Below are 21675 nucleotides of genomic sequence, written 5' to 3'. Positions count from 1 at the left end.
AATACATACCTATATCTGCCATGGTGTAATTAATTACATTATTTTTACTTTTAATTTTTGTCACTTTTTTTTCGTTTATAAAGACTAGCTTCTACTAACTATATACTAATTACTATGATTTATTTTAAACGGTCTCTTGATGGGGTGATATCTATTATAGGTATTGTATTTTGCATTATTTAATATATTTTATAAGACACTAAAAGTTTACAAATATATAAAACCAAATACTATTTATACGCATATAATCATCGTCCCACTGAAATTGGACTATGAAGGCGTTCGCGAGGGCATATAAATGATGTAAATTTAAACTTTGCTACACAAGAAAAATATGGTTTGGATGCCACTGGAGTGTATAATTCGTATTGAATTTCTATATAAAAATAAAAATTTTTAATTATTATACTTAATGTTTTTGAAGGAAATCGTGATGCGATATATTCTATTATAGATATATGAAATATGAATATTCGACGAAATTCGTCTCCATATATTATGACAATACCTATACGTAAACGTGGCGATTTGTGACCATTATTAATTCATTTCGTTACGGACGTTTATTATGTAGTAGCTAGGTATTTTTTTTGGCACACCGTGTTATGTTTTTTAATGATCCCGAGACGAAGACTTATTTATTTTCACGTTTCTGTTGTCATGAAAACAACATTTTTTGGAGGCGAAAGAGGGGTTAATATACGCGAAGGAAATCAGGAAAACCCAGTTCGTACCTCCGACGGTATATAGACAGATACTAGATAGTGTCCTATTAAATCTTCAAAAATAATGTTATACACTTAATATGATCAACTATATAGGTATTTCATGTATATCGGCTCCTGATTTTTTTTGCGCCAAACACGGCAATATTTTAACAATAATAATAATAATAAATCAAATTATTTGTAACGCACACTCAAATTTTATATAGCATGGTATATATTATATATTAGTATATTACTATTTATTATATTATATCGGTCGTAGGTAGTTGCATGGGCACCATTTCCCGCGGTGACACTTGTGCAGTTGTGCATATCTGTCCGTTACAGCAGCGTCTGCCGCATGCGTAGGTACATCGGGTACAACACTATAGTCTATAAGTGATAAGTTTTTACCACAAACTATATGAAAATAATATAAAATATTTCAAACAGTCAGAGTGTCTGTGATTATACGACAATGGCAAACAATAATACAACCATAAGGTTTAATAATATAACATATAATATTATATTATATGAATCCAGGTGTAAAATTTTTTCACACGTCTGCGTGGTTATTATTTAACTTTTTTTTGTCGATTGTCAGCGTTGAATAAATAATTTGCAGCGATATTACAATAATATTATTTACAATTTACTCGTACATAACGACTTAACAATAATACAAATAATATGATTACAATGACGCACGCGTCTGCGTTCACGTTAATGTATACATGTATTAAACGATTGCATTACGACAAATACAATATCTATGTTATTATAATTTATAATACCGTTCGCGTTTTCGATAAGCGAGAGGATTCGACGATCTGTGTATTATTAAATATTATATCATTAGTTATTACTTATTAGTATCACGATTTTAGGTGGGCGTATCGCGTATAATACACCGACATATTATAATAATAATCGCGTATAATATGCTCCGACGCTCGTACATTATGCATTTTTCATTGTGCGATATATTAATAATAATCACTATGCAATGTGTAATGAGTGTGGGTAAGGATTTTCTGCGTTTCCCATATTATTATGACATGTATATAGCACGCACCAAGTGCGGAAATGCGGAACGGTTAAAAGGAAATCGATAAAGGGTCGTCGCCGTCGCGGTCGTGCGTAAAGTATAACTTGGTGCGGTGGCGTCGTCAACCTCGTCGCCAGAGCTTTTTTCCTCCTCGTCGTCACCGTCGGCGGCGCAGCGGCCGGTAGGCTGGCGGCGGGGCGTGGCGCGCTCTTCCACCCGTACGGACGCGCACCGGTGTGACGACCGCTGTTCGGCCGCCGCTCAGGACCGTTTTCGATCTCGGACTCAAAACCTGACGTCGTATTCGACGGTGTTCCTCTTCCCGTTTCGAAACGTTTTACTTTCGGGATCTTCCGTTTTGGGTATTTTGCCAGGTGAAAATAAAGCGATTCGTGTATCACATAATTCTAACCCTTTGGTACGTTCCGGGACGACGGCCGCACGCCCCAGGTCCGCGCGGCCAACCGTCTCCGCTAGGGTTGTTTGAGCGTCAGAAGTGTTCCGGACTTCGTAGCGTTTGGGTCGCAGCGCGGGGTTCGTTTGAATTCGGGCGCGCTCGGGTGCCGAACAGCGGCCCGTCGACCGGCAGTCGCACTCCGCGCCGCTCGTACCCGGTCGGTGTCATTCGTCGGAATCCGAGAGAGCCTGACCGTTTGACTGTAATCGTTGCCACTTGCCGCCGCGCGCTCATACACATACACACACGCCCAAACACACTCACGCACAGAGCGCGCGCGCACACGCACAATCATCCGTATCCGTACGAACGATCGCTTCCGTCGACCGTCCGTATGTTTTGCTTCTGCTGCTGCCAGTGGTGACGTTTATTGTCCAGCGGACGGTGTCAGACGTGATTGTGTGTAGTGCGTGTGTCGTCGCTGCCGCCGTCGTCGTCGTCGTCGTCACCGTCGCCGTCGCCGTTAACGTTAACGTCACCGCCGCGAGATATCGTGCAGCAGGTGTAGCGTTTTAAAATAATTAAGAGTCCGACGTTGAATCGTCGTCGTCTCCGGTGAGAAACATACGTCCACTACACTACCTTTAGCTCTTCGTCGCTGTCCGCGATGGCCGGCAACATGGGCATGGAACAGTTGATACCCATCGTGAACAAGCTTCAAGATGCGTTCACCCAGCTGGGCGTGCACATGCAGCTGGACTTGCCACAGATTGCGGTGGTCGGTGGCCAGAGCGCTGGTAAAAGTTCCGTGCTGGAGAACTTTGTGGGAAGGTAAAGCAAAACGCGATATTCGTCGATGATTTGGGTTCGCCAATGTACATTACTTGCCCGTATCCGACTGCCAGAATGCTATTTTTGTTCGATTTAGTGTTTCGATTCGTGTTCAGTGTTTTAATGAATAATACATTTAAAAAATATTTAAAAATTGACAATGTTAGAGATCTGATGTTTGTCTACTGTCTATCCAATATCTGTTCTAAAACGGATCCAAAATCTGTCCGTTACACCTGCACAATGTTCAACAGCGTCCTTGTCGTCTCATTTCAAGTGATGTCAAATGATGTACTTATGGTCAATATCAGTTTCATGTTTACCTCTGTATTTACACACATAATAATTTTACAATTATCATTTATCTTATTTCTTGTATAGATTATTTGAGTATTATCTTAATATCCGTTCATTGAAACATAAATGAGATCAGAGTCAGTTGAATATAAATTCAGGAACCACATGATAGGGACGTAACTATGAGGTTTCATTATTTGGATGCTGGCCCATATGAATTACAGAGATAGATTAGATGGATATGTAAATACCCTTAGAGTATTTATTAAATGTAGATACATGCTTATTGATGTAATATTTAAATCAGGTACATACCTCATTGTGGCAGTTGGATATGGGTAATTTTATTTACTGATTGAAGTTTATCAGTTGATATTTAAATATGTAGTATGTTTCACATTGGTTGTTAAATATTTTTAATTGTAATATACGTTTGTTTCAAACGTTTAGGTACTTTGACTATAACTGTAATTGATCATTTATAATCTAAACTAATGATAACTTTGTATCCATTTAATTTATTTGTAGCATAAAGAGTACCTATACTACCAGAATAATAGTGTTCTTGTAATTATTAACTTAAGTAGGTACATTTAATTAATTGATTGACTATTAATTTGTAACTTATTCTGTAACATGAGAATTATATAAAACAATATATTTGAAGATATTTTGATTTGAACAACTCTAAATTCTCGGATAATAGTAATTACAGTAACTAATCAATTTTCGACTTTCGAGGTGCACAGACCTAGACGATATAATTTTACTATACCTAAAGCAGCTTATAGTTTAGATTATGAGCTATTTTTTTTCTATTTCATACACAAATGCATAATTAAACTGTTAATGGCTTTAATAACAACAATGATTATTGATTATTTAAGGTGTGATGATAAACACATGACATTTTTTTTAACAAAACATCTACTGACCATGTTAAAAATAAAGTTGAAAACTTGAATGAATTAGTAAAAATATATATAAATAATCAGTCGACTGTTAAATTTTAAGATATAAACTAAAAATATAGGTATCTAGTCTATTTAAAAAAAAAAATGCATTAGTACAATTGTACAGCAAATAAGAATAAATATATTTTATGAATTTGATAAAATTTTGCACTATGAAAAATAGTTAGAAATAGGTTCACATTTAAATATATTAGGTTTTATATTTTGTTTTAAACATTTTAACTAATCTTATTATGAATTTTAAAATGTATTAACCTAGATTCATATTATCCCTCAGTAGATGTTCGGATGATAATATGTATTTTCCAAAAATGTTTTTAATGTTTTTACATCTTAATTAAGCATAATAGTAGTAAATCTATTTTATAGGCAATAGTTGTTAGATTCAATGCTTTATTATTAAAAATACATTAAATATTATAGGTAGGTAGGTATCTATATTATTTTGTAGTTTTGTAGGTTGGTTTCTCATTGTACCTACATTTTAATCATGGTAGTTTATTATATTTATCCCCACCTACTTTACCTATTTAATAAAGAGAAATCTAGTAATATATATTCTGATTCACTACTAGAAATTTTGGTAAATTGTTTTTTTTTTTTATATAAATTAATATGGTGCTCCATATTTACTCATGTGTAACTTTTTATATTACCTTATTTCAATAATCCACTTTCTAATTAAAACAGTCAAAATATTTCAAAATTTCAAATAAAGTTTAGGTACTATTGATTAGGAACAATAATATAAACAATATTGTTTTAATTTGATATGCCAGTTATTTTACATACTATTCTTTAGTGCCAATCTTGTTAGGTACCTACGTGTAATTAGTGTGTGTGCCAATCAATGCCAACTATGATACTTTTTATTTTAGTAGTCAATCTTCTAACGCTCTACAAAATATAAATCATAAGTTACATTTTGAATGACTATTAACCAATTTTTAGAACATTTACTTAAAAAATGAATTTGTTCACGTTTATTCCTTATAAAAAAGAACTCGTTCAGGTTCATGTTTTTTTTCAAATCAACGTGTTCACGTTCTTTGAAAAAACGAACGCGTTCAATAGGTCGTTCATCTTATTTTTTGCTTATGAATAGTTTACCAGTAGCTTATATAAAAATCCATAAAAATAATGTAGGACTCAAACCAAAAATATAAACTCATATTAGACTTTAGACCAGTGGTCGGCAACCGGCGGGCCGCATCCAGCCCGCGAGTATTGAATACGGCCCGCTTTAAATTCTACAATAACAAAATTTAATTGAATATCATATCAAAAAAAATCATACTGTATAAATATATTTAAACAATTAATTTTTTTTTCTTAGTAAATAATTTGGAATATAAAATTTTTATTTTTGTCTGGCCCGCAAACTTTTTTTAATTTATGAATATGGCCCGGGAGTCTAAAAAAGGTGCTGACCACTTCTTTAGACCATATACATTTTCTAAAGTATCTAAATTATATACATATATTTATTAAATAGTAAATAAATTTAGCATCTTAAAAATCATTAAAATTCATTAAAAATATAAATGTTATTCATGTTGGAAAAAAACAAGTGATGTTCACTAACTATGAATGTGCTTTCATGAACAACGTTCTTTCCAAAAACTGATATTAACTATCTAGTACTTTTGTTTAAAATGTAAACATATTTTATGTTATTAGGTACAAATGTCTATGCTCATTCCTCAAAAATGAGTGAAAATGCTCTATATTTTAGTTGTTTTATACATACATTTTTATTTACAACATTCTTTTTTTAGGGATTTTCTTCCAAGAGGTTCCGGAATTGTAACTCGTCGTCCTCTTATTCTTCAGTTGATTAATAGTACATTGGGTAAGTTAAATTTGAAATCATGTAAAATGCTAAGATTTTTGTTTTATAACTGAGTTTGAACAATACCTTTCTGTTTTCAAACTTGATCTAATCAATCGGATAACCTTCCATTGATGATATACTTATAGAAAATACATTTTTAATCTAAACAAACATGACAGTTTGTACGTAATAATAATACTCATCTTATGTTTGAATTATTTAACATTAAAACATTTTAATAATACATTTTTAATAAATTATGACCTTTTTTAAGTACCATTTAACATCTATTACATCCCACTTATTAAAATCATTTACTTTTTGACATCATTAATAAAAGCAATTTTATTCATTTCTAACCTTCATTATAGCTTGTTAAAATATATTTTTATTTGTTAAGTTATTTTAAACAAAATCAACCATATTTATATATTCAATTTGTATTATAAAATTAAATTAAACTTGTTAAGAAATGAACTAAACTGAGATTTACATTTAGCGCCTATTTAATTAGGTACCTATGTTGTTCATCACTATAATTGTGTTTTGATTTTCCAGAATATGGAGAATTTCTTCATTGCAAAGGAAAGAAGTTTACAGATTTTGAAGAAATTAGGCGTGAAATAGAAAATGAAACTGATCGTATGACTGGATCTAATAAAGGCATTTCTAATATACCAATAAATTTGAGGGTATATTCTCCTAATGGTAAGTAAATTATGTAATATATTAATCCATTACCATTAAGATAATTTAAAGAATTTGATTAGAAGAAATTTAATTTAATTTTTATTATTGTATAATATACCTAGAAACTATTAAAAAAAAATTTACATCTTTAATTTCTTTAAATTATGTTTATAACATATTATACCAATTAATTAATACTTAAAAATTTTAAACAATGATTATTTGGTATTTGAAAAATAAAATATCAAATAGATGATAGTATTAAACTATTTATTATGATTTCAAAACTTTTAGTTTTATTCAGTAGTTTTGAAACTGAATTATAATATATTGTTTAAAAACCATACCATTTTATTGTGGTTATTATTTATAACATGTGTAAACAGTTTTAAACATCACAATGATCGACTTGCCTGGCTTGACAAAAGTGCCAGTGGGTGATCAACCACCTGACATTGAACAACAAATCAAAGAAATGCTGTTCCAATTTATCACAAAAGAAACATGTCTTATACTAGCTGTTTCACCAGCTAATGCTGATTTGGCTACTTCAGATGCTTTACAAATTTCAAAACAAGTTGACCCAGACGGTAAACGTTAATCGACCAGTAGCCTGATCTGAAATATTGCACCAAGTCATGCTATTAGCAATTAAGTAGTTTTTTTAGTTTTCCTTAGAATATTCTTTGTACTTTGCTTAAAAGTTTTTTTGTTTCTTCAAACATAAGAAAAAAATGTCTTACCAATCTAATGGTTTTATTCTGATTAAAATCTAAAATAGTATTGAAATTATCATTAAAGATTCATTATAAATCAAGGTATAGGCCTAGGGAACAAGTTATACACTCCTCAACATTGTTGATTTTATTCGTGGCCGTTGTGTAGTTTTGCTAGTATTATTTTCCAGTGTTGAACCTGACCCTTGTTGATTTGCCTGGTATGACCAAAGTACCTGTTGGGGACCAGCCTCCTGACATAGAGCAACAAATAAGATCAATGTTATTCACTTTTGTTAAACGAGATAATTGCCTAATTTTGGCTGTAACACCAGCTAACCAAGATTTGGCCAACAGTGATGCATTAAAAATTTCTAAAGAAGTTGACCCTGAAGGTAAGAAATAATAAGATTTTCCATCTACCTACCTACTTAATATTGTGTATTAATAAATTCTTAAATAATCTGTTCTTACTGTATAAACATAATCAGTATAAATTGATTATTTATTTAAAAAAATTATGAACGGAATACCCAACTAAAATATTAATATAAAACCAATCAGATTTATATCATTTTATTCCTATATTGGTGTGGCGAGTTTTTGATATATTGCATTCTTTATCAGGTTGTACACTTTATTTGGATATTTAATGATTTTAAAATGATGAATACCTAGTTAAAATTTTAAGCATTAGTAATATTTGATTAAGAATTATCATTCTCATTGTTAGGTTCATTATGTAATTTTTAAAATATTAATTGATTTTATAAGTTATCTATCACACGCTTATAAATGTGATTATTTAGACATGTATCATGTATGGTAGTGAAATTGCATGCTATGTATAAAATCATAAATCCTACTTTATTACATTATTACTATAGATTTATGCATTATTATTTTCCCATTAACAATAAATAATTACATCCACTATGATTTTTGAACCATTGCAACCATCGACCTAAATTAATTTTAATAAAGCATGTTCATATTTTAAGTTGAATATTTTATTTTAAGTTTAAAATTAAATATGTTGTTATTGAAATTAGTTTTATGCACTTATTCACCATATCTGATTTGTATATTATTAAAACATATAATATTAATTTCTTAGGTATGCGAACTATTGGTGTCATAACAAAATTGGACCTGATGGACGAAGGAACTGATGCGAGAGACATACTGGAAAATAAGCTTTTGCCTCTCAGGCGTGGTTACATTGGTGTAGTAAATAGAAGTCAGAAAGATATTGATGGCCGTAAAGATATTAAAGCTGCTTTGAGTGCAGAAAGAAAATTCTTCTTGGGGTATATTGAATATTTTGTGTATTGTTTAAAATTTAAATCCAGAAGAGCTAATCTACCTAAATTAAAATTTTGCTGTTTAGACATCCATCTTATAGACATATGGCCGACAGACTTGGTACACCATATTTGCAAAGAGTTTTGAATCAACAGCTCACAAATCATATTAGAGATACATTGCCAGGTCTTAGGGATAAATTACAAGTATGTTTTATTTTATTTTTGTAAAGTTCATCATAACTTATAATATGATTACTTTTAGAAACAATTACTTACGTTAGAAAAAGATGTCGAACAGTTTAAATACTTTAGGCCAGATGATCCAGCTATTAAAACCAAAGCAATGTTACAGTAAGACGTTTTGAGTTATTTATTCATACACTATGGTTTGTTTATTATATTCTCATGAATTTAGAATGATTCAACAACTTCAATCAGATTTTGAACGCACAATTGAAGGTTCTGGTTCTGCTCAGATAAATACCAATGAACTATCTGGAGGTGCTAAAATTAATCGTTTGTTCCATGAGCGGTTCCCATTCGAGATTGTGAAAATGGAAATTGATGAAAAAGAATTAAGGAGGGAAATAGCATTTGCAATTAGAAACATTCATGGTGTGTAATACACCACAATGAGATACTTAACATTCATAAATATATAATATATGTAAATATTTCTTATAGGTATAAGAGTGGGTTTATTCACACCTGATATGGCGTTTGAAGCTATTGTAAAAAAACAAATTGCTAGGTTGAAAGAACCATCATTGAAATGTACTGATCTTGTTGTTAATGAACTATCTAACGTAGTTAGAATTTGTACAGACAAGGTATGTATATTATATATATTTATTTACTTGATTTGTGTAAAATTGTTTCATGAAATATTTATTTTTTATAATATAGATGTCTAGGTATCCACGTTTACGAGAAGAAACAGAACGAATCATTACATCATACATTCGTAATCGTGAACAAATGTGTAAAGAACAGTTAATCCTTTTGGTTGAATGTGAACTTGCTTACATGAATACAAATCATGAAGATTTCATTGGATTTGCAAAGTGTGTAACAACAGTTATGAATATTATTAATTTATTATGTAATATAATATTGTCTTGCAGTGCACAACAGTCTTCTGATAATTCTAATAAAACTCATAAGCTTGGTAATCAAGTGATACGTAAAGGTTGGATGTGTATACACAATTTGGGCATCATGAAAGGAGGATCTAGGGATTATTGGTTTGTGTTAATGTCTGAAAACATCTCATGGTTCAAAGATGAAGAGGCATGTACTTAAATTTAATAATTATTTTTTGTATCATATTTTATGAAAATAAAAAATTATTACTTTTGAAGGAAAGAGAAAAAAAGTACATGTTACCATTAGATGGATTGAAAATTAAAGATGTTGAACAAGGTTTTATGTCTCGCCGTCATACATTTGCATTGTTTAATCCAGAAGGCCGTAATGTTTACAAGGTGAATTTTGAATTGAATTATGTATAATATTAAGCCTACTCTCCACTGGTTTTTAATTCATTTGAAAATTCATGTCATAGTAATTTTTGTTCTAAATTATAATCAATAATAAATTATTATTATTTTACCCATTATTTTATGAATGGCAATAAGTATCACAATTTATTATTGTATTTAACTTTTTTCAAAAGATCAGTGGAGAATTGGTTTCTAACATTTTGTTAATTACATAAATATATTTATTTAGGACTACAAACAGCTTGAATTAAGTTGTGAAACACAAGATGATGTAGATTCTTGGAAGGCATCATTTTTACGCGCAGGTGTTTATCCAGAAAAGTCATCAGATGTATCTAATAGTGATGAGGTAAAATTGTGTTAACTGATATTTGACTTTATGTGTATATTTTTAATTAATCTTTTTTTTGCCTTTCGATCAGGATGGTCGTGAGGTTAGTGTCAGATTTTTATATCTCAGTAACATTTTATAAAATATTTATCAACTTAACATTTTACTATTATAGAGCAGTACAGAATCGACTACATCTATGGATCCAGTTTTGGAAAGACAAGTGGAGACTATAAGAAATTTAGTTGATTCATATATGAAAATTGTAACAAAATCTTGTAGAGATCTAGTCCCTAAAATAATTATGCATTTGATCATTAACAACTCAAAAGATTTTATTAATGGAGAATTATTAGCTCATCTATACGCATCTGGTGATCAGGTATTTTATGTATAATGTATATTGTTAAATTTGTTAAATGTTGCAACTATTTGTTTTAATATATTAACACAGTAGATACTAGATTCTATAATATATAGCAGGGGTGGCAAATGATTTGAACGTTACATGCCAAAAATTACGTTTTAGATAGATAGAGGTTACTTTCCCTGAATTCGCAGATCACTATTGCAGTAAATCAATACAAATGCTTTATTATATTTTATAATATAGCCAAAATGTATATGTGATAAAAATATTTTAATTGTTTGCGTGTTGCCTTGGGTACTCGTGCCATAGATTTGCCATCCCTGCTAAATGGTATAGTTGTTGTTGGATAATTTGTAAGAGCACCGTCCAAAACTAAATTAGTTCTCAATATTTTTGTTTATTTCTAATTTTTAATACCTAAATAATAAAAAAAAGATATTTAACAATGCCATGATCGCTTAAATGCTCAATAGTAACCCTATCAATACATAGTTAATAAATTTTCTCTCAGTCCCTTTGTATTTTGTCTTCATAATTTGTCTTGAAGGATAAAAATATTCTAAATATATACGATATCTTAATTTATTTATAATGATAAAATTATTTTAAGTGTATTTTCTTGTTTTTTATATGATTTATTTTTTAGATTTTGATAAAAAATATAGTAGTTATAATGAATATTGTTATTAAATGGTCATACTCTCATACTGGGTAATAATTTATCAAATAATGTTATAACCAGCATAAAGGCAAACAAAATAATGCTGATTCAATATAAATTACCTCAAATCATTAAGAACATACTTAAGTATTTTAATAACAGTTGTACAAAGCACAATTTAAGAAATTTTATTTCCATCATTTATTAAAATGAAAATGTTCATAGAAGAAAGTATTTGTCCCACATGACCCAATAGAGTGTTAGCAAACATTCATTCATGTATCATAGTTATTTTTATATGTCAACTCCAGTGTTCTGTTGGAAGAAAGTAGATTGAGAACATACTTGATAGTGTGATACCATTCTAATGAACATATAAGTTATCTGACAGTATTCATCTGTATGAAGTGGACTCTATACCTACATATCATGTTTTTGTCTTACTAATATACAACATAAAAGAGTGTGTTTAGTACAACCAATATTATGTTGTTGGTTTTAAATAATAATATCTGAGTGAATTGATCATTATCAAACTTAAAGATAAGATAAACATTATGTTTGTACATTGATTCTTATACAAAATTTGAATATGTTTACTATTATAATTTTATTAAAATAATTTCAAATGAAAAACAAATATTTATCAGTGGTAGAACATAATATTGTGTTTAATAATAGGTCAATTTGCTCTAATATCAAAGTATAAAATTTAAAATTGATTCTACTGAACACAAATTAGCTTTTCATGCATTTGTAAGATAACAACAAATTGCAGTTCTTCATAATGGCTAAACTATCTGAAAGTACTAATCTATACATAATTCTTGGTTATTTTCAACAAAAAAGTAGCTTTAATTTTTGATAGGTACCGAATTTATTTAAAAAAAAAATTCTAATAATTAAATTACACTTTATACATTACAATATACTTGTTATTATCGTCTATAGAGCAATAAATACAAAAATCAGTTTTTTAATTTGAAAAAATGTTGAATTTAAGAATAATAGCATACAATAAAAAGCTTCTACTTACATAATTATTCAATGACTTATGAAGAATTGAAAAAGCTGTGTGATGTTATTGTGCCAGGCTTACGGTAATTGCTTATCTCATTAGTGTAAATATTGCTTGTTTCACTCAACAGCTTACATGCGTAAGATAGGCGATCATGCTCAGTCCAGTGACGTTGCACAGTAATTTTAGTTTTTTGTTTATTTTTACCAATATCTCTTTAAATATTATATATTTTTTTTTTAAATTGGATTTTGGCATAATAATTTTTAATTTCCGACTACAATGGTTTAGCATTTAATAATACTTTGAAAAACAAATTTTTTTATTTTAATGTTTCTTTAAATTAATAAATAGTTATTAATTTATTATTTGATTTAAATAATGAATGAATTTTAAGACTAAATCAGTAAATTTTGTATTTAAGTCTCAAATGATGGAAGAAAGTGCAGAAGAAGCTGTAAAACGTGAGGAAATGATGCGCATGTACCAAGCATGTAAAGAAGCATTGAGAATTATTGGTGATGTATCAATGGCTACTGTTACCACACCTGTTCCGCCACCAGTCAAGAATGATTGGCTTGCATCTAGTCTTGATAACCCGAGGTATATTTGTTATATATTATTTATATATATATATATATATATATATATATATATATATATTAATAAAGTTTTTATTCTATATTTTTTTGTAATTGTTTAGGTTGTCTCCACCAAGCCCCGGTGGTGCTGGACGTAGAGGAGTGCCTTCCAACCCGACACCTGCAAATGCCGCATCAAGAGCACCTCCACCACCTCCAGCTTCAGGAAGACCAGCTCCAGCGATACCCAACAGACCTGGACCTGAACAGGGACGACAACCTCCTGCTCCACCTGGTAGGCCTGGTGGCCAGGGACTTCCTCCTCCTTTAATTCCTTCGTAAGTCAATTTGGGCATTTAATTACTTTAAACATTTATGATTTTACAGCTCATAGAAATTCCCATTAATTGAATCTATTATTATATAGTTCTGTCAATCATATATTTATTAAAATTAGTTATTATTGTGCGTAGCTAACTACTAGCTTTACTAACAATTATTAGCTAGTTAGCTATGTACTTAATGATAGTACTCACTAACATGTAGTTAGTTTGAGCTATTAACATTTAGTGTAAAAGGCAGCAACGGCGACGGTGTGGTTTTTTTACATTTCAGACGCCGTTAATATGTATTGTCGAGCATGTCTTCGGTGGCCGATTAAATCTGCAACTTCATTAATAATAATCACTATATTCATAACCAACTAACCTATACACATTAAATTGAAGCCAGAGTAAGCTAAATTTAGTCCATTGTTTTATTTCTTTCAATTTGAATGATTAATAATAGTATTTTTATTATTTATTTGTTATAAAAAAAATATTTACTTATATATATATATATATATATATTTGTTTTGTATTCGTTATGTTGGTTAATCTCATTGTCTAGGTTAGCACATCAGTATAGTTAGGTAATTAGATGTTATTTACCTAGGTATGTTACCTAATATTTGTTAAATAATTCACAGTTTGTAAGTCTTTAAGTATTAATTTTTATAATTTATAATTATTTCCTATATTAGGAATATACTCACAGTCACCATTTAACAATTATTATTGGTAGTGATTGTGAATTAGGTATATTAAATATTATTCGACTATTTTAAGGTATATTGTCTACTATTTTATTTTGTTAGCTCATAATTAACAAAATATTAGACCATGTACATTGTTATTTATTTATTATAATTAAAACAATTTAAGAAATGATAATAAATTTGGTTAGAAATTATTTAATGTTTAAGCTCATCATTATATGTTTTCTAGTTGCATAGTCAAGAAAAAGTTTTAGCATTCTAAACTAGGGTTTGCTTTACTTAATACTTCAAAAAGTTTATCTGGATCATTTTTATTATGTTGAAAATACTATTTATTTACTTAATTTTTGATATTTTCAAATATGAAAATTAAAGATGTGTCCCCTACACTATAATATTATGATTTTTTAATAATAAACGAATAACTTTTCAATACTATAAACCATAAAATATCATGATATTGGTAATTTATGAATTGGAAATATAATCAGAATAGTAATAATAAATAATTGATACAATTTATAATATTATGTAGCAATTAAAATTGCATTTTCAATGCATGAAATAAAATTTTTCTTGACTATGAATAAAACTAGATACTAAAATATTTAGATAAACCAACTAATAACAATAAAATTTTATTTTTTCTAGACGTAATTATAATTAAAAGCACTTATATTAATGTTACTAAATTCAGCAATCACCATATTATTCAATGCTTATAATCCAGTTAAAATTTATTTAAATATATATTCATATTTACATATATTATTTTAATAATAATTTATCAAAACATGCTTTTGCTGGTAATAATGTTGGTGTCAGTTTTAAACTAATTTATTTATGTTATACCAATGGGTTTATGGTACAAATAGATTTTGATATTTATTTAAACATTTTATTATATCGTATAAAAAACAATTATATTAACAATAAGAAATGTCTGTAATCATTAAATAATGGCCATGCGCGAGTTATATATTCATATTATTATCATGGTATTGGCGGTAACAGGCGAGGATCAATGCCACAAATACCGCAACGTGTACAACAAGCGGTCGGCCAAGCTGTGGCACAAGTAGCTGTCAATGAGCTTACAAATGCTTTTGCCAACCGTTTCAAATAAGCTGTGTATTTCACTTGCTAGATGTATACATGGCATGGTGAGTTTATACAAAATGTATTCATGTCAATTTTAGTGTATATTTTGTTAAATGTATTTCATTTGTCTTGCAATGCTTATTGAAAAATAGTTCAAAAGTTTATAAACCAAAGACAGCAAAAATATTTAAATATTTATGGTTTTTATTCTATTTGTTTAATTTGTTAAGTATAAATATAACCTTATCTTAATTATCATTGAAATATACTTATTATTATATTTACTCTGGTAAATATAAACAGCAGTTAAAATTATTTTCAGTTTATACTTTTGATTGTTATATGTATCTGTAATTTTATTTACTTAGTTTAAAACCTGAAAATTTGTTCACTCAATGTATTAAGACAAGTGAAACACATAAATATAATTATTAATCATAGGAAGTTTTTATATCAGGAATTCAAAAACAAAGTAAATGTATCCCAACATTTTTTTGGTTATTTAATTTCAGCACTCGAAGAAAATGTCTAGACTTGATTTATCTTCTATTTAAGAAGCAGGCGAATGCCAAAAAACAAGACAAAATATTTTTAATTCAAAAATTAAAATTAATAATTTATTATAGATTTTATTATCCACCCTCTCTTAGGCTAATTAATTTAAAATGTTTAAATATAGTCTAGATGTGATGTATGTATGAAATGTGATTCTTAGTAATTGAAAGTTTACACATAAACTCAATTTTTTCTTTTGTTATGTACATAAAATAATAATATTAATATTATTATAATATTATTACCAAAGGCCTCATTATTAAATAATATATTAAGACAAAGAGGTCCTGTTATTGTTATTATTATTATTATTATTTATAATCATTCCATTGATTAAATGTATCTATTTAATTTTAAGTGCAATTAGGGGTTTTCTGTTTTTTTTTTCTAACATGAATCCCTATAAACAATCACATTTTAAGTATATAATATGTATTATGTAATCAGTTATTTTAATTATTGAGCGGCATTTATTTTTATAAAGTCGAAAAGGTTATATTTTTATTGTCTGTATACAAGAATGAAGCTATTTAAAATTAATGTATTGTTAATTATTTAGTTACCAGAGTTCCTGAAGTCAAATACAGAGACTAGTGTAATCATAAAGTAATAACAAATGGATATTAACATAGAGAAAAACAATTTTATTCAATGAAATGATATATTTTACATTTGTTTGTTGATAAATTACTCTTAGACGTGGCAAATTAATAATCTTATTAATATAAACTTTTTCTGTTAAAATAAAGAGAATATATTATAATTAACTTAAGTATAGCCTACCTAATTTGCTATATTTGGCTTTGCACTACTGAATCCATAGTGTGATTACTTCACGATATAAAATTATATTATTTTATGAAAAGCAATAGTTGAATGCTGTTTAAAATATACAATTAAAACAAATTTATATTAAACATAATATTTTATGTCATTGTTATTGAAAAAAATTGTTAAGTCATTCCAATTGTATTAGACAAGGAAAAAAGACTTTGAAATTTTTATATAATAAGATAATCATTAAGTGTATGTTACAGAATAGGAATATTTAGGTTATAATATATTCTGATATAATTGTATTGTTAAGTCAATTACTTTTTTGATGAAATACGACATGACTAACTAGTTTTTTTGTGTTCCTAGTAATTTGATTGCTTTTTAATATTCAAATAATCATAAGCAATTTTTGTGAGTGTGAGCTAAAACCACAGTCATCCACTTCAACCCTCGGGCAATTAAGTGGCATCTATAACATCATACTCATACCGAGATAATTACCAACTCCTTGCCTACCCTAACCGAATTTTATCATCACAATATTTTTTTACAATAATCATAATGTCATAATGTTTGAGTACATTTTTTAAAATACTGCTGTCAACTCTCGTATTATAACAAGTCCAAACAATTGTGATTAATTTATACTTGTTACACTGTAATTAATTCTGTGTAAATTTACTCACGACACGCTGTACCGTTACCTTGCAAGTAACCCTAAATTTAAGTATAACCTAAATTCAGTGGCAGAGATCGATTTTTACAGTGCCATTTTTATTTAGAAGTATAAACCTATGTTAATTGATATTAGGCTACTCACCGTCGTTGTATTTATTGTACCATTTATACCAATATTCATAATAACAATAATGATGTGTTAGTGGTTCCTGTGCATTGTCTTACAGTTCATCTATACGTTCTAAGACTTAGAATCTAAGTTACAGTGGCGAATGACCATGTGTTTTAGCTCCGACTCAAAACGATTATTGGCTTTAATATTATGTAAATGTAATACTAATAACGCTCATTAAATATTAACCATTTACTATAACATCGATTTAAATTTGATTAAATAATATTGTTATCTTTGGATATTATATATACAAGAAACTTGAAAAAAAAAATGATGTACCTTAGACAAACGTGTCGGATTGTAGCAATAAACGAAAAAAGAAACATTGTACGTTATGCGCATTATATTATATTATTATAAAAAAAAATTGTAGTGTTATGTATTAATCAAGCACAGAAAACAAAGAAAGGCTTTTTTATTCACCGATTATTGTGAATATAACGTAATATTATTTAAAAAATTAATTGAATTAATTATACAATATTGTTATTAAAAATAATCGATAAAAAAAAAAACAAAAAGACTTGTTGCGATTTTTCGGGTTGGGCCTCCTGGCCTATACTTGCTACAGTAACCTAGGTCTGAATACAGTGTTTTCGACGATAACGGTAGCAAAACATAATATTTAAAATGCAGACCTTGCATTTGATTCTGTTTTTTTCTGGTACAATAAACTTATTATATAAAAGAAAAATAGAAGTTTTAACCTATTTTTCATCGTCTAACTTGATCTGCCAACGTTTTGTTAAGAAAAAAAATTCCAAACCCAAAAAGTGGGGTTACAATCGATAGTAATTATGTTTTGCTATGCCGAGAAAAAGGTTAAAAAAATAGTACAATAATAAGTCCTTATAGTAGCAGTTACAAATAAGGTCTTCCTTTTGCAGGATTTCGTTTTACCGTTATCGTCGTTAATAGAAGTATTGTGGTATCTTCATTGTTCTTTCCATTTCACCTTTCTTTCTTACTAACAGCCTAATTCCCATTTTCAAACGTCATCAGTCATTATAATAACAATAGTAAGAATAATATTTATTATTCAAAAATTAACACTGTTATTTGCTTTTTGCACGCTACATAATATAATATGGGTTATAATTGCATTCGCCTTGGGTCGCACACTCGCGCTACGCATAGCCTAAAACGATGGTGTAGGTGCCTACAGTATTTGCGGTACATTTAATGGTGCGCTTTTATTCATTGTCTAATCAATCGACTGTTAAAATAATATTTCCCTATTTTTTATTTTTGTCATATTGAGTTATTTTTTTAATATAATTTGAAGTATATTTACTTTTGAAAGGTGTATATTAGTAGTCCCTAAAAATGTCGCAATAATTCAAAAATGCATTTACGACATAAAACTTATTTTATTCTTAAAGTAATTGTATTTTGATTTAACCATAGAATTGTTGACTATTCAATTAATATTCACAAAAATCGGTTGACCTGTATTTTTAAAATTAACATCTTTATACGAAATCGATTATTAGACGAACCCGACACTCGTGTAGTTTTGAAATCAAATAACTTCGTGTTATACCGTAAAAAATAAAAAATGCATATTTTAATACTTGGAATATGTGATTTTTATTTTGTAGTTTATTCCTAGAACTACATATGTTAAAAATGACTTAACATAATTCAGCGGATGCACTTGAAACGCATCATTCAGTCAAGTAATTCCGGAACAGGTATAGAGGTACATTCATTGAAATCCGAGCCCTAAGTGATCATGATCAACATCGTATATTATCTGCTCCAAGCGACCTACAAGGCGTACCCGAAATAAAATCTTGCGTACCCGCACTACAAGCCACTAAAAACATTTCCATCCCTTCAACGCATTTTTTATTTTTAAATCATATTTTATGTTCTATGCAATTTATCATTATTATTATTATTATTTTTGTTTTTAGGCGTCCTGTAAATTTAGTAGCCGCTCCGCGTATGCAAAATCGACTGCACTTTCAACGGAATTAATAATGTAATAATTATTGTTCGTACATCGATTTGCGCTTCCCCCTCGTCTTTTCGTCGTTGAGTTACCAACGGGTACCTACTACTGTTGATTATTATTATCATAATCATTATTATTATTATTATTATTATTATTATTATTATTATTATATCCTGTTCGTTTCCTCCCTATGTCATCATCAATAATAATAATATTAATATTATTTTATTATTTCTCGGAGAAGACAGGATACGACTGCGTTATATTGTATTATATATTATAGTGTCGTGAAAAGAAAAATGCAATAACGAACGAAATCGTATTTCCCATTTCCGGTTCCTACGTATGTTGTACAACCTCCTATATATTATTATATTATAATTATTATCACGCTCAGATATGACATATTTATGTTTATTATCTGAATACGTCGATGATGACAAATAATGTGTTTGTGTGTTTTTACAATTCAAAAGGAGAATACTCCTGTATACACACACGACATGTGATATTCACGAATTCACGGACTCCAGACGATCGTCGCGCTCACAATATGTGTACATATACATTATGCGTACGCGAGGAGTTTATACTTTTTATATTTTGCTTTTTAATATTGATATTAAAAATATTATTGTAAAACAACCATTTTTATTATATTTATGTCAACATTTTTTACCGTTATATACTTACATGTTATAAATGTTTTTTTTTTATTATTTTTTATTATTTTATTTTATACTCAACCCAAATTCCTCAAACTTTTCTCGTCATCCAAGCATTTGGCACAATATTTTAATATTATGCATTTTGTTTACCCATTGATCTGTTTAAAATCGTCCAAAAATAACTAATACGTGAGTCACATGAGTCATGAGTCATTGAATTAATTAATTAATTAATCATTCAATATTTAAAGTTTAGATTGGCGGAGTGGAGTGTTACGGGGTTACCCCGCAAAATGTTTGTCCACTACTCCGCTTGTCTAAACTTAAAATACTTATAACTCATAAACTACTCGTCCAAAATTCGATTTTTAAGTATCAAAATACTTAGAAAAATATTCTGCTTTGGAATATGAAATTAAAATTCTAGGTTGTCATTCAAAAAAGTAAAAAACTTAAAAAATTATAAGGATAAAAAATATTAAAATCATAATTTTTTAATAAAAACGTTTTTTTAACAACATGAAACTTTGTAAAAAAATATTTTCAAAAACATTGATACTTTTTGAAATAATTAGTGGTTCATGATAAAAATATCAGCCTGTATATAAAAATTAAATTACTATCTCCTACCTATATGAAAAAAGAAGTATTTGCTTTAAAACCCTAGCCCTACTTATAATAATTGTCATGACCTTATGATGAACAATATTATTATGTTACGAAGATGTGTTTAGTGAGATTGTGGTGGCACATGATTGGCATATTGGTGGCTTTTTCCGTAGATAATTAATGAATTATAATAAATAACAAATTTGTAATTAATTATAAGTTTCGTATTCGGAGAAAATTTTGACTTGGAATTTTACAAATTAGCTGTCACCCGACATGGTCGGTACGGAAAATTAATGTGTACACTGTATAACTTAATTTTAACTTTAAAAAGCAGTAATCACATTTATTTAATAGTTCATAAAGAAATATATTTTAGTAAAAATATGCATGTGCTTCTAACATTTAAACACCATCTTAAATATTCTTAATCGATAATCAAATAAATAATACCAAGGTACCTACTTTATTTTGTTATACATAATTTTAATTTAAAGTTATGCATTATTTCGGTATAGTTATCTCATTTCATTATTGCCCGATGCCCTGCAATGTTCAGATTGTATACAAGGGCATCGTTGATACAAAAGGAGTATTATAATATATACCTAGGTATCTATGGATTTCTCTTATTGATTTAGTACAATATAATCCATGGCGATTGTCAAAGTCGTTGCGGAGGACGCAGTCTATTAAAAATTCTAACATTTCAATTAGATAGCAAAGTAGACATGAACGAAAAACATCCTGTTTTCCGTTCAATCTTTTTTTTCATAAATCACATTATTTTTAGACTTCAATTCAGCAGTATCTGATGCGTTTCCATTTCAGCGTCGGAGTGCATAC

General features: G+C 28.7%; 1 protein-coding gene across 10 annotated transcripts; it reads left to right on the top strand.

The window, feature by feature from the left end:
• Positions 1-2328: 2328 nt before the first annotated feature.
• Positions 2329-20271, top strand: shi (dynamin-1 shibire). 10 transcript variants are annotated; one of them, XR_016191854.1, is made up of 20 exons: positions 2354-2986; positions 6036-6109; positions 6650-6799; positions 7689-7892; positions 8615-8807; positions 8888-9008; positions 9067-9155; positions 9220-9419; positions 9489-9634; positions 9711-9868; positions 9929-10094; positions 10166-10288; positions 10536-10655; positions 10729-10740; positions 10813-11019; positions 13111-13289; positions 13390-13605; positions 13883-14000; positions 15321-15469; positions 15920-17942. XR_016191854.1 is itself a non-coding variant. In XM_015515510.2 (19 exons), the coding sequence occupies exons 1-18, from the start codon at positions 2823-2825 to the stop codon at positions 15430-15432; spliced, it is 2634 nt and encodes an 877-aa protein (XP_015370996.1). In that variant the 5' UTR covers positions 2335-2822; the 3' UTR covers positions 15433-15469; positions 15920-17942. The 10 variants fall into 10 exon arrangements, 9 of the variants coding, with proteins under 9 accessions (XP_089084244.1, XP_089084243.1, XP_015370999.1 ...); XM_015515510.2 differs by lacking the exons at positions 7689-7892; positions 13883-14000 and adding an exon at positions 7168-7371 and having other exon boundaries at positions 2335-2986; XM_015515509.2 differs by lacking the exon at positions 13883-14000.
• The last annotated feature ends 1404 nt before the right edge of the window (positions 20272-21675 follow it).

This window comes from Diuraphis noxia, unplaced genomic scaffold, assembly GCF_037042655.1.
Source record: "Diuraphis noxia isolate RWA-SAM2 unplaced genomic scaffold, SU_Dnox_SAM2 contig0005, whole genome shotgun sequence".
Lineage (NCBI taxonomy): Eukaryota > Metazoa > Arthropoda > Insecta > Hemiptera > Aphididae > Diuraphis > Diuraphis noxia.
This window is presented reverse-complemented; position numbering and strand designations above follow the sequence as displayed.

Excerpts from the sequence above, each read along its gene's own strand:
- shi (XM_089228117.1), top strand. The coding sequence starts at position 2,823 with ATGGCCGGCAACATGGGCATGGAACAGTTGATACCCATCGTGAACAAG. Across the intron at positions 2,987-6,035 it reads CTGGAGAACTTTGTGGGAAG|GGATTTTCTTCCAAGAGGTT; the intron begins GTAAAGCAAAAC and ends TTCTTTTTTTAG. Across the intron at positions 9,635-9,710 it reads TTAGAATTTGTACAGACAAG|ATGTCTAGGTATCCACGTTT; the intron begins GTATGTATATTA and ends TTTATAATATAG.